Genomic DNA, 14,651 nt, shown 5'->3' with positions numbered 1-14,651 from the left:
TTCCTTCACCACTATTTCCATCAGATCATAAATGTGCTTGTTTTCTCTCCTAGAGCCCTAGTAGGTTTAACAATGGTCATACATCCAGACACATTTTCCAACGGCTTGTGTTTGTTTTTCTTTCTCACCTTTCCTGAATAAATCCTTAGGATTTTCTCTCTTACGTCTCTCACTTCTTCAAAGTGCAATCTATCTCTGTAAATAATCTACATTACTGGATTAATCCAACCAAGGAGTCTTGAAAACTGCTTGAAGAGGAGGATGTTTCTGATCATGAGCCAAGAGTCTCTTCCTTTCTTATCCAGACAGAGTCCTGCAAAGGTCCAACATGCATATACATATATACACACACATACACCTACCCCTGAAATTCTGGATAATACTCTGAATGAAATGGGCTATCTTCCATGAAAGTTCATAACAAATATGTTAGATTTCCCAAACTTTGGTCCTCCAGGTGTTTTAGACCTCAACTCCCAGAAGCCCCAAACAGCTCGGCCAACCACTGTCAGGAATCTTGAGAGTTGAAGGCCAACTCCATGGAAAGTGTAGAACTGCATCTTTGGCATACTTACTGTATTTGGTGATAAGTCCTGTTGAAGTCAATGTAATTTCTTAAAGGACTGGATGGTAGGAAATAAACCCCTGTAGCTGGATTGGCTCTGTCAAATGTAGAATAAAGTTGCTGCCTGAGCAAAGTTACTTTTTTGGACTACAGCTCTAAGAATCGTCCTCCTGTCAGCAAGGCTAGTGGTCATACAGATGGAGAGATTTGGCAGTCTATGAGATGGTGGAACTTGGGTATCACGAAAGAACAATAAATGGACTGTTATTTAAATTAGAATATTTGGGGGGGGGGGGGGAGTGGGTGATGGGAACAGAATTTTAGTTGTCAAAATTAGCTGGACTTGAGCACTATTAATCTTGAAATGATCCTGGGCCAGTCAAGCAAAATTAACAATACTGGATGAGAGAATACAGAGTAAATGTGAATTAATTTGTCAAAGCATTCAGTACATCATCAACATCATCTTTATCTATGTCCTGCTTTCCCCCCCCCCCCCCCAACCCCCCCCCCCCAACCCTTTCACGTCTGGCTATTTACAGTCCAATCCCCTGCATATTTTTACTCAAAAATATGAGGGGGTATTGGAAAAAGTTTAATTATTACCTTTTTTCATTTATTTTTAACAAAGTTTGTTTTGATTTGTAGTTGTTAACTCATCTCTATGTAGTCACCATCCAAATTTACACATTCCCCCCAGCATTTCCTGACCTTCTGAATATCTGATATTGTATGAGGGAAATTAATGTTTTGGCTTTAACACACCAATAAATATATGTTCATATATAGATATGGATATATAAATGTGGGTATATATGAAGCAAGTAGAAATAAACTTGAGAGTTTAGACTTTAGATAGGCCCCATAACATAAAAGACAGAAATGGTTTTTGAAATACACACCACACACACATTCTCTATAAATAATAATAATAATAATAATAATAATAATAATAATAATAAATTTATTTATATTTCCCTGTAGATCAAGGCGGGATTACAACCCAATTTCAATAGACAATATACAAGCACGAATCATAACCGTAAAATACAATAGTAAAATACAATAAAATACAAAATAATTAACAATTCGAACAATACTATCAAAAGCAAGGTGGAGAAGGCCCCAGATTTAAAAAAAAAATGGTTACCTTTTAAATTCTTCACAACCTTTGCAAAAGATCTTTTACATAATGTGCCAAAAATACAGACCCAATGGTTTTTTTTAGTTTAAGATACTAAACTTGTAACAATTTTGGGTGTACAAGCATCAAAAGCAACACACATTCCTTTCACCTAACATACAAGATCAACAGGATAAAAAAAAAGAGGTGGGAAGTGCAGGCTACAGTTAATTGCAATAGATTTCACTTTTTCTAAAAGGTAAACTAAAGTTCAAGAGATTTTCTCTACTGTGTATGTTTAGTGAAAGGTTATAAATATTATAACACACCCATGAATCTGTAATGACTAATTTAAATGAACATGGATTACACGAAATAGTATAAAGTAGGTGTGAACCCCCCCCCCAAATATAATGGGAGTTTTTCGAGATGATACATCAGCCAATGAGAACTGAGATAAAGAAAACTGCAACAGAAAATGGCTTATAAATATTGTGTAAATATCAGACAGGAGTGCCTTGTTGCCTGACACCCCTTCTTGCAAGATTATAATTAATAAATTGGAAATGACTGCTTCACTTGTTTTGTTCTGATTACTTTGATTTGGTACTTTGGTACTTAGAAATCTATACCTCACATTGTAAAAGTCTGCAGATTGCACCTTAGAAGGGGGTATCGTAAATTAATAATTATCACCCGGATGTTATTATGGTATATTGATGAAATTTTGTCAGTGTCATCATTAGTTCCTAAGTGCATGATGTTGGGGAAATCAACTCATTACGTCCCAGGGACGTAGCCAAGGGGGGGACTTCTTGGGGTCTGGACCCCCCCCCTTCCGTTAGAAAAATGAATGGTGTGTGCTGCTGCGCCGCCATGCCCTAGCCCCATTATAATGGTGGCACTTAGTCTGGACCCCCCCTTCCTAAAATCCTGGCTACGTCCCTGTACGTCCTTTATTTTTATGACAGGTTGTGCCATAAGTGACTAAAGTGTAAAATCCTCGTAAGGCGCAGCCTGTAGACTTCTAAATAACGGTATTTGGAAGGTCAAGAAATGCTGGGGGAAATGTGTAAATCTGGGTCGTAATTACATAGAAATAAGTTAACAACTACAAATCAAAACAAACTTTCTGTCAAATTTTTTAAAAGGTGATAATTAAAACTTTACATCTTATTGAATCCAGTGGGCCTTACTCTCAAGCATACGTGAAGGCCACCACTGTTTCTTGTGTCATAGTACGAAATGTATGAAAACCTTATATGAAGCTATCAATGATTAGTCAGTATGCCGTAGTGGTTTGTGGTATGGACTGCGACTCTAGAGACAAGTGTTCGAATCCCAGCTCAGCCATGAAACCTAGGTGTTTATCACACAGAGGTTTTTGCAGCTCAGATCCGGGTGACTCCTGATTCAGGTATGCAAATTCAAGTTATAACGTGAATGTTTTATCACACCTGGTTGCCCTTACGTTGCCCTTCCGAATCGAGAGGGAATCGAGTCCAAGGCAAGTCACGTGATGCGGATTCACGCAAAGCGGAGTGCAAATTGTATTACCACACCGATACATACCATGCGGATTCAATCATTTGAATCGGCACCCTTGCGCATGCTCAGTGGGGTCTGAACGCACCGTGACCTTGTACGTTTCCGGGGTGAAAAGGGGCGCAAGTTCTTGTTCCCTTTCTGTGTCTTCTTCATCCCCCTTTTTTATTTTTCCCTTCCATTTCAGCAATTTCAACACACAGATAGATAGATAGATAGATGGATAGATAGATAGCTATACATACATATCTGTATATTCACATTCATGCACATACACACATGTATATATTCAAACAACAACAAAAAAGAGTTGCCCTGAAAGTTGCCCTGAAAGTGAAAGGACCACTGAAAGGAAATGGGGGAAGTTGCAGCACCGCATCATGGGAAATTTGCAACCCGGGGGGCTTGCGGTGGTGTACCAGAGCAGAAGCAAAGTTGCATTCCACACCAGACCAATTTGGAGTGAAATCGAAGTGAGCTTGGAAGCGATTTCTGTGAATTCGCTTGTTACCGATTTCACCAAAATGAGGGCTCACTTTGGAATCACTGTGGAAGTGCCATGGAAGGAGCCCCCATAGAAAGGAATCGCGTGTGATAACACATCATGTTATTGTGTGAATTCTCATCGTTGGACCCTCAGTCACGTCGGATCTGAGCTGCAAAAAGCTCTGTGTGATAATAAGGCTCCTACTCTCAGAGAGAGGCATGGGCAAACCATCCCTCCAAACAAATCTTGCCAAGAAAACCCTGTAATAGAATTGTCTCCAGGTCGCCATAAGTTAGAAATTACTTAAAAGCACAAAACAAACAAACAAACATCTGTAGGGTGCATCTACACTGTACAGATATTGCAGCTTGACAGTCCTATGGAATCCTGGGATTTGTGGTTTTACAAGGTCTTTTAGCCCTCTCTGCCAGAGAGTGCTGGTGCCTGGTTGTTGTTGCTGTGTGCCTTCAAGTCATTTCTGCCTTCTGGCAACCCTATCATGGGGTTTGCTTGGCAAGATTTGTTCAGAGGAGGTTTGCCATTGCCTGAGGCTGAGAGAATGTGACTTACCTAAAGGGCACCCAGTGGGTTTCATCATGGCTGAGCAGAGAGGTCTACAGAGTCATACTTCAAAAGCTCAAACCACTACGCCTCTCTGGCTTCACAAAACTACGACAACCCTGAGATTCTGTAGTATGACACCTGGATGGTTAAAGTGGTGTCAAAACGGATTATTTCTGCTGTGAGGATGCATCCCTTGGGTACCCTTTGAAGACCTATCTCTTCCAGCAGGCCTATCCAGGCAGTTTTTCATCATGCGTTTTAAGTATGAATTTTATATTTAATTATTGCCCTGCTACGTATCGTAATATAAGTATTGCGTAGAGATGGAGCTTAACGTGTGTACTGTATGTAATGATTGTGTTTTCACTTGTTGTAACCTGCCTCAAGATGTGAGGAGAGGCGGGTAAGAAATACAATTATTACTATTATCATCATTATTATTGTATCACTTTGTGTCCTAGACCACATTTCTGCACCACACTGTTATAGCGCTGCGATTCCACTTTGACTGCTCTGGATGCCTCCTGTTGCATTCTGGGATTGGCAGTTAAAGAAGGGGCCTTTAAAATCCTCTGTCAGAGAGCTCTTAGGCCTCACTGAACTACAAACCCCAAAATGCAACAGGAGGCAGTCAAAGTGGAATAGCAGCACTATAAAAGTGGCCAGTCCTTATCGCACTACAACACTCTTATAGTGCTGCCATTCCACTACAACTGCTCTGGCTGCCTCCTACTGCATGCTGGGATTTGCAGTTTAAGGAGGGGCATTTAGAATTCTCAGCCAGAGAGCTCTTAGGCCTCACTGAACTACAAACCCCAGAATGCAACAGGAGGCAGCCAGAGCAGGCGAAGTGGAATAGCAGCACTGTAAGAGGGCAGTGCGGTAATGTGGTTGGTCGAAGGGCGGGGCTTTCAAGAATCCCCGGGCTGTGATTGGCTCAGGCGCGCGTCTGTTTCCTCCCATTGCAGGGAAGGAGAGGCTGGGAGCCTAAAATGGCGGCGCCCACCGTTCTTCCGGACACGGGAAGGTAAGGCTCCCTGTCTCTCTCTCTCTCTTCCAGCCGCCTCCTCGCCTGCTCTTTTGGGAGCCTCTGCTGGATGGATGGCCGTCTGTCACAGCAGGGGTGCTTTGACGGAGAGTCCCTGCATGGCAGGATGGGGTTGGACTGATGGCTCTCGGGGTCTCTTCCAACTCTAGCATTCTGTCATTACATTGCATTGCAGCATCTGAGGAAGGAGACTGAAGCCTAGGAAAGGCTCATGCTGCCAGCTCCTTTCTCTTAGTCAGTCTCACAGGTGCCACAAGGTCTCTCTATGTACTGGTTCCAAAGACTAACAGGCTGTAGCTTTGAGTCATAGAGTTGGAACCCCATCTCTTGGAGGGTGCTTTGATTGTGACTTCCTGCATGGCAGGATGGGGCTGGACTGGGTGGCCCTTGGGGCCTCTTCCAACTCTGCTTTTCTAGGGTTAGAGTGCATACGCTGACCGGGGGCACAGCAGAGGTTGCATCCGCACTGCAAAAATAATGCTGCTTGACACCGCTTTAAGTGGCCAAATGTTATGGGATGCTGGGATTTACAGTTTGTTGCAGCACCAGAGCTTTTCTGACAGAGAAGGCTAAATGTCTCTTCTTATTAGCTGCCTTTGAGTGGACCTGACTCACAGAATCCTAGAGTTGGAAGAGACTCCCAAGGACCATCCAGTCCAACCCCATCCTGCCATGCAGGAACTCACAGTCAAAGCACCCCCTGTGACAGATGGCCATCCAGACTCTGTTTAAAGGCCTCCAAGGAAGGAGTCTCTGTCACACTCCAGGAGAGTGTGTGTCCCACATTCAAACAGCTCTTACTGTCAGGAAGGAAATGACCACACTGCACTCTTATAGCACTGCTGTTCCACTTTAACTGCTCTGGCAGCCTCCTGTTGCATTCTGGGATTTGCAGTTTAAGGAGGGCGTTTAGAATTCTCAGCAGAGAGCTCTTAGGCCTCAATGAAATACAAACCCCAGAATGCAACAGGAGGCTGCCAGAGCAGTCAAAATAGAATAGCAGCCCTATAAAAGGGTAGTGCAGTAATCTACAAAGTTCTTCCTAATGTTGAGCTGGAATCTCTTTTCTTGTAGCTTGCATCCATTGTTTCAGGTCCTAGTCTCTGGAGCAACACAAAACAAACTTGCTGCATGACTCATGGCAACCCTGTGAATGGCACCTCTCTAAGAGCCCCTATTCTCACCCTTTCTACTCAGGCCCTGTAGGTTCATGCCAGCGACCTCCTTTATTGAGTCTATGGCCTGTTACAGACTGCCAAAATAAAGCTGCTTTGAGTCTCTTTGGTAGTATGCCATTTAAATGATGCATGGGTCCTAAGAGTCCGGAGGTCGCGCCAAAGCCACACTCCATTCCTAAGCACTGGAGTGCAGCTTTGGTGCAGCTTCCGGATTCTTAGGATGCATGCATCATTTAAACAGCATACCTCCAAAGAGACCCAAAGCAGCTTTATTTTGGCAGTCTGTAACAGGCCTATGATTCTATTATCTGGCCTGCAGTTTTCCTCTCTTTCTACTGCCCTCTTTTCCTTGCATTATTGTCATTTCTAGAGATCCATGCCTTCTCATGATGCCGCCAAAGTACAACAGGTTTCAGGTTAATCGTCTTGACTTCCAAATAGCTTTCAGGCTTGATCTGTTTAAGGACCCATTTGTTTGTCTGTCATCCTCAGTGTTCTTCTCCAGCACCATGTCTCAAATGAGATGATTTTTTCCCCTATCCACTTTCTTCACTGCCCAGCTCTCACATCCATACATTGTGATGGGCAATATAGTGACTTGGACAGTTCTAACTTTAGTTGTATATCTTTATATTTTAGGATCTTGTCTAGTTTTTTCATGGCTGCTCTTCCCATTTCTAGTCTTCTGATTTCTTGACTTCAGTCCATTCTGATCATTGTTTTGATCCAAGGTATGGGAAATCTTTGGCTATTTCAATTCATTTATTATCAGGGTTGAATTTATGTAAATCCTTCATAGTCATTCTTTTTGTTTTCTTCATGTTCAGCAGTAGGCCTGCCTTTGCACTTTCTTCTTTAACACACAGAACTACACGTGCCAGAATTTGATAGCATTGAGCCATGGCAGTTAAAATGGTGTCAAATTACATTGTTTCTGCAGTGCACATGTAGCCAGGCTACCCTTCTTTGCACCTCTACTTGATATTAAATCCTCTGGCACTCATTGGTCTTAACCTCTGAGTACACATGCATAAGCTTTTACTGTTAAAAAATTACATTAGCTGATTTCCTAGTCTGAGTAGAACATGATAGGGGAAAAAAAGGATCTGGTTATGTTAAACACCAAGAATTTTGTTTGAAAATGTAGGTAGCCATTTGAGTGCAGGCGATCTACATGCCTTACTTATTTGATGTTAAACCTCTGTATGACCTCTGTCTTAAGGGAAGCAGAGTAGAAAAAAAATATTTACTTGCACACAATTCCCTCCTTATTTCTTTCTGTTTTTTGCTTCCTTTTCCAGCATCCGAAAGGCAGTCTCCCTCATCAATGCTATAGACACAGGCAAGTTCTCTCGGCTGCTTTCCCGCATCCTTCAGAAGCTTCACTTAAAGGTTTGTACATAGAAAAAATGACACACATTTTAAATACGTTCTTGGAGCTCTGACAGCTACAATTGAGACTATGCCTGCATGTATTGGTTTGGTTTGCCTCTTTTTTCCAATGAGGAAAGTTTTTAAAAAAAGTGCCCAAAGTAAAACTGAAGTATTTTTTTCTGTGAAAAATGTGCTAAATATGGGTCAGTAAGTAGCCTATATTTTGAATAACTTTTTCCCCCATCACAGAACAGCTTTAAAGCAGTAGTTTCTAACCATTTTGGATTTTGCAGCCACCTTAAGCCTAACAAGATAGTTATGGTCTTTTTTGTAACATCTGTTATTTGAATTATAGTATTGCTGCTCTTTGGCCTACCAATGGCCAGATTGCAAACCACCACATTGGGACTAGAACTGAAGAAAAAGCTGTGACTGTTCACTCTTTTTTAAAAAAGAAATTTCTGGTGGGAATTCTGCTAAAGTGATACACAATGACTGTATTCTCTGCAGTCAACTTGGGGGGAGGGATTTTTGAAAGGTTGGGTTTACTACAAGTCTTGACTTAAAGCTCAGGAGAGTTACAGAGTCAGTGTGGGTATCATAATTCTCATGACCAAAGGAGGTGCAGAAACTTCCACATGATAGTACCATCTTTTGGGCGTATTGAGGTCCTTCCATTTTTGTCTGCTGAATCAGGCTTAGAGAACCTATGACCCTGCAGATGTTGGTGGACTTCAGGTGCCATTCATTGCAGCTATCTTGACAGGCAAGGTTATGAATGGACTTTCAGTCCAGAAACATCTGGAGAGTCACACATTCCTAACTGTTGTAGAAATTCTCAGCTTTATAGAACTCTGACCATATTTGTATGTAAAGAGATCTTATAGCACCTTTGAGACTAATGATATTTCCTGTTTGCTGTACAGAATGCTGATCAGGTGTTTTAGTAGCTTCCCGGAAAGAATGCTATACAGTACAGTATTCAGTTTGTCACTGTAGTCTGTGTGCTGTGTAGTCCTTAGTGGGTTTTTCACCTGCAGATCTTTTGGAATGACATTTTGTTGCTTGCCCTTGAGAAAGATGATGTCTGTCTGTATCTGAACAAGTGTCTTGACAAGTCTGATGGATTTTCACTCCATCCTGCTGAATCAGGTGCTTTCTATGAGTGCAGAATTCAGAGACATGGCCACGTTAGTCTGGAATATCAGTATGCAAAGGGATCTTGCAGCATCTTTGAAATTTAGGTCCAAAACACACTGCAGAAATAATCCAGTTTGAGACCGCTTTAACTGCCCTGGTTCAGTGCTAGAAAATCCTGGGAATTGTAGTTTATTGTGGCACCTCTCTGACAGAGAAGAATAAATGTTTCACAAAACTACCGTTCTCAGATTTCCCTGTGAGGGCAGTTAAAGTAGTCTAAAACTAGATTATTTCTGCAGTGCGTTTTGGACCCAAGTCTCAAAGGTGCTGCAAGATCCCTTTGCATACTAATATTCCAGATTAACATGGCTATGTATTTGAATCGATATTTTTATGGTGTTTCTTTAAAAGCCTCTAATAAGACTGGGAGTCTTAAACATACTTTATTATGTGTTACGTTGTGCTCATTATGTATTCACCTAGATAATAAGGATGACTTTAGACTAAGTTTCGTACTTCTGACAAAAACAAAAATCTACACAAAGCAAATATTTGTTCAGATTTGAGAAAGAAAATACTTGATTTCCTTGTTTCCTATCCCTGAAAGAAGCTCTATTGTTTGTCAGAACTTCAGTTTTCATGAATTTCAGGTAGCTTTTGGGGTGTAGAAGCTTCTGGAAAGGAGAGAGCAGAGAAAGACCCACTGCCCATATGAAAACCTATCATAATTAACTTTTGCCCAAGTCCAGTTGTTAGTCTCAGTTAGTACTGAATGACTGACTTAATGAAATTTACTAATTTTTGACTTGCCAAGCTCCCATTGATTCAGTGAGGTCCAAAACACACCGCAGAAATAATCCAGTTTGAAATTGCTTTAACTGCTCTGGCTCAGTGCTAGGGAATCCTGGGAATTGTGGTTTATTGTGGCACCAGAGCTCTCTGACAGAAAAAGCTAAATGTCTCACACAACTACAGTTCCAGAATTCCCTAGCATTGAGCCATCACAGTTAAAAGTAGTCTCAAACTGGATTGTTTCTGCAGTATGTTTTGGACTATAGTCTACTTTAGGTGATATTACCACTGGATTTAAGCATTCATTATCTGTTTGCAGTTGCCCTATACTTATGCTTTCAGTCTATATTTTAGAGGTGGGCCGTTGTGATGCTCTTGACGTGTTTGGCGGCCCACAACTCCTAGCAGGGACGTAGCTAGGATTTTAGGAAGGGGGGGTCCAGACTAAGTGCCACCATTATAGTGGGGCTTGGGTGCGGTGGCGCAGCAGCACACACCAGTCATTTTTCTAATGGAAGGGGGGGTCCGGACCCCAAGAACCCCCCCCCCTTGGCTACGTCCCTGCTCCTAGCAGCATTTTCCATCTTAGCCAGTGATGAAGAATTGTGTCAGTTTCAGTCCCAGAACAACTGGAGGACTACAGTAGCTTTCTCCTTTGGTAGACATTATTATCTTCCAGTATTTATCTCCATGTTTGGAAAAGCTTCAGCTGCTAAAGGCACAAAAGCTGATCAAGTTACATATTTCATATAGGCATAAATATATAGCCTATATAATATAAAGTACACTGTCTGCTGGCATGTTTCCAGGCCCAAATTATTGGCCTCTATGTGTTTTTAAAAACTGACCTATTTATACATTGCATTTTTGTCTATGCCCGCCTTGGTCTGCAGTCCAGTTCTCAAACTATATACACTATTCATGTATCTAAAATTTCAGGATAGTACTTCATGCATCCATGCATAGTTATACTATAATAAATTTGTTAATCTTCAAGATGCTCAGGTCTTAATTAGATGAATCTAATAATGAGAGCCTGTGATGCAGCTGAGAAGTTATTGCCACTTTATCATAGCCAGCTAGGAAAGAAATAGCTTAAAGGAGAAGACAAATTCAGTGCTTCTGCATCCTAGCTGACACTATACTACATCTAATTTAACAGTTGTGGATTGACAAGCATAATTCTATAGAGATGGCTTTTTAACAGAGCTGAGGTTGGCTCTGCTTTTTCTCTGTTACAGCCAGATGGAATAGCTGTCTGATAGTAGTTGGAGAAGACCCATGTCTCTTCCCCCATGTCAACTTGATCATTTAATCCAGCCCTCTTTTGTTCACCAGCATGGCAAAATAAAAAGTTGAAATCATAGAATGACCTCTGCATTGAATCATTCAGCTGGAAGGCACTGCAAGGGCTATTTGGTGCAATTCCTTGCAATGTAGGAATACACATCTAAAGTACTTGTGAAAGGTGGCCATCCAACCTCTGTTTAAAGACCTACAAAAAGGAGACTCTTATCATCCTTCAAAACAGTCTTTTCTACTGTTGAATAGTTCTTACAGTCAAGAAGTTTGTCCTAATATTTTGGTCTGATCTCTTTTCTTGTAATTTAAATCTATTGGTTTGTGTTGTGGTTTCTGGAGCAACAGAAAACAAGCTTGCTCTTCCTTCTACATGCCGTTCCTTCAGATTTATTTATTTATTTCATTTTATTAAAACTGTCTGAAGTGTGGAATACAACAGGTACATAGTTCCTGCGTCTTGCTTACAGTGAGCAGTTGTATATCATTCTCTTCATTTCCTTCTTGTTTCTAGACATTTCATGAGCGTTTTATACAGCGCGCCCGCGTCATACGCGGGTGCGCTTTATGCAGACTTGAGCTTATGCGCTCAAGCTGCAGGGCACGCGTGGGGCGGAAGGGGCGGCGCGTCCCATTCAATTGAATGGGCACGCGCTCCCATTGCGCCCCGCGCGCCGCCGTGCCGCCGTGCACAAGCCCCATTGTTTCCAATGGGGCTTGAGCATAGGCGGAATTCGCCTTACGTGGAGGGATCCGGAACGGATCCCCGCGTAAGGCTAGGGCCAACTGTAATGACTATTCTTATAGAACTCTTGCCAGTAAAACTTTAACTTGGAAAATTCTTTACACATAATGTGGATACCAGGTTTATTAAAACAAATAAAAAAGAGAATATAAATAAAGTGAAGATATGATCATTCCATAATTAACTCTGGATACAATAAGGAATTTTTATTGTGGCAGCTAGCTCTTTTACTGGTATGTTTTTATTTGCATTATGTTTTGATATCTTCTAAGTATATATTGTGTGCTTGTTTTGTATTGTTTTTAGATGCCTTGGGTGTCATTTTTATGGTACAGTTGGAAAGCAATAAAACAATAAATATTTGCATGTAATAAATACTTTCTTTTTTGGGGTAAACTAAAGTGGTGTTTTTTTAAAAAATTCAGGCTGAAAGTACTTTCACAGTAGAAGAAGAAGAAAAGCTTCAAGCTGCATTCTTAGTAGAAAAGCAAGATCTCCATTTAGTCCTTGAAACCATAACATTCATTTTGGAACAGGTACCTTCTTTTTTTAAGTATTATAATTTTAGTAGATTGATACATATTTAATTCTAATTTATAACATCAGGAGAAATATACAGTAGGTCCTCCATATCCACAGATTCTAGCATCCGTGGATGGCAAGCTCATGGGGAGGGGGCTGCAGAGGAGGAGGAGGAAGAGGAGGAGATGGCAGTGGCAGGAAGAGATGGAGGAGGTGGAGGGAACAGCAGCGGAGGGAAGAGGAGGTTGTGGAGAGAAGAGGAGGAGGAGGCGGTTCCCTGCCATTTGCCATGGTGAGAACAGCAAGATGGGATTCTGGCGGCTGGGGGGCCAAAGTCCCATTGTCCCCAGTGGTGGTGTGGCTGCGCCACCATTGAAGACAATGGGACTTGTGCATCTGCGGATTTTGGTATCCATAGGAGGATCTGGAATGGATTCCTGTTGATACCGAGTGCTGACTGTACATTACTACATCATTCACATGTTGTGGAAACTTGACTTCTTTTCTTCCTTATTCAAAGTTAATGTATGTCAGTAGTTAACATAAGAGCTTCAGTTGTAGAGCAGAATTGTTTAGGGAACCCTCATGGCCTTAAAAACACTTGGGATTGCTGTCATGTAACTGATAGTAACTGCCATTGCAAACAGTCCTAAACAAGGGGTGCCATTTTCCTCTAAAACAATTCCTCCACACTTTCTCTCTCTTTTCAAATCTGGAAGTGATATAGGAAGGAAAATCAGAAATAGAAAATATGTCTATCTAGAAGTAAGTTGCACTGACTCTCTCCAGCTGTGACATTATAAGGCTGACATTACATAACATATTTTAATGGTATAGTTTTCAAACAATCCATTTGTAGTGCAACAAATAAGTATTTCCTGATCTGGTACAGAAGAACTTCAAGATAGCTTCTTTGTTGCAGGAGTAGTATATTAGGCCTCAGTATTTTGATTCAGGAAACTTTGTTTTATTCCAGGCGAATGAGTGCTTTGATCGGCATTGTAAATGTTCTGCCTTCCACATTTTGTTTTGTATATATTAGGTAGCATGATATACTTTCCTAAAAGCTGTATTAGAAAATATATGAAAGTATTTTCAATGCTTTTTTTTTAAAATAGGCTGTATATCACAATTTGAAGCCAAGCATTCTGAAACAACAGCTAGAGCATTCCAACTTGGATCCTCATAAAGTAGAGGTGTTCACTACTGTATGGGCTGCTGGAGGTCCAGAGATGGTGGAAAAGTTCAGGCAGAGGATTTTGTCACCTCATAAGGTAATTATAACTAAATTTTATACAATACATAAAGTGAGCATTATATGCAGTACTTTTCATTGGGAAAGAAGAGGAGGATGGGTTTAAAGTCAACAATAAATAAGCATAAAATTTACCAAGTACTAGGTACATGCCAAAATATAATTTATTTTGACAAAGTAGAAGTTTATTTATTAGTCCTTATTGCTTATAGTTGTTGTGTGCCTTCAAACTGTTTCTGACTTATGGTGACCCTCAGACAAACCTATCTTGCGGTATTCTTGACAATATTTGTTCAGAAGAGATTTGCCATTACCTTCCCCTGAGACTGAGAGCATATGACTTGCTCAAGGTCACACATGTCCAAAACACATTGCAGAAACAATCCAGTTTGCCACTGGTTTAACTGTCATGGCTCCAACCTGTGGAGTCCTGGTGTTTGTAGTTTGTTGTGGCAGCAGAACCCTCTGACAGAGAAGGTTAAATGTCTCACAAAACCACAGTACCAAGAATTCTCTAGCATTGAGTCTGCACAGTTAAAGCAGTCTCAAACTGGGTTATGATTACAGTGTGTTTTTGGACTGGTTTATTAGGCCAGTCAAAAAGGCATAAAATCTCACTGCTAGTTTTCAAAATGAACTTTTCTTCATCCTGCAAAGAGGTTAGAAAACATGCGGGGAATAATTGCAAGATTAATTGTGTTTAAGTGTTCTACATATTATCTTTAAATAGCATGTGAGGAAGAGTATGTAGTATAAGTATACAGTTGGCCCTCCTTATAGGCGGGCTTGCCTTCTACGACTTTGAGCTCACATGGAAGGCAAGCACAGGCAGAAATAATGGGGCATGTACTCGCGCTGCGCACCCCATACGCCGCCGCGAGCACGCACCCCATTGTTTCTTATGGGGCTTGAGCATACGCTCTTTTCCCCATATGCGGGGGTGGTGGTGGTGGTGTTCTAGAATGGATCCCCCACATATGGGGAGGGCAGACTGTAAGCTGTTCAGGAACAGCC

General features: G+C 41.3%; 1 protein-coding gene across 2 annotated transcripts in view; it reads left to right on the top strand.

The window, feature by feature from the left end:
* The first annotated feature begins 5,199 nt into the window (after positions 1–5,199).
* Positions 5,200–14,651, top strand: part of COMMD10 (COMM domain containing 10) — a 74,224-nt gene continuing 64,772 nt past the window's right edge. The window contains exons 1-4 of one of the 2 annotated variants that reach the window (XM_042455752.1): positions 5,200–5,311; positions 7,812–7,902; positions 12,286–12,396; positions 13,501–13,656. In XM_042455752.1, the coding sequence (XP_042311686.1) occupies positions 5,277–5,311; positions 7,812–7,902; positions 12,286–12,396; positions 13,501–13,656 (393 nt within the window). In that variant the 5' untranslated portion in view covers positions 5,200–5,276. The remainder of the gene's footprint in view (positions 5,312–7,811; positions 7,903–12,285; positions 12,397–13,500; positions 13,657–14,651) is intronic. The other variant, XM_042455751.1, reaches the window with a different exon arrangement.

The sequence above is a fragment of the Sceloporus undulatus genome, chromosome 2 (genome assembly GCF_019175285.1).
Source record: "Sceloporus undulatus isolate JIND9_A2432 ecotype Alabama chromosome 2, SceUnd_v1.1, whole genome shotgun sequence".
Lineage (NCBI taxonomy): Eukaryota > Metazoa > Chordata > Lepidosauria > Squamata > Phrynosomatidae > Sceloporus > Sceloporus undulatus.
Note: the sequence above shows the minus strand (reverse complement) of the source record. Positions and strands in the feature narration are given on the sequence as shown.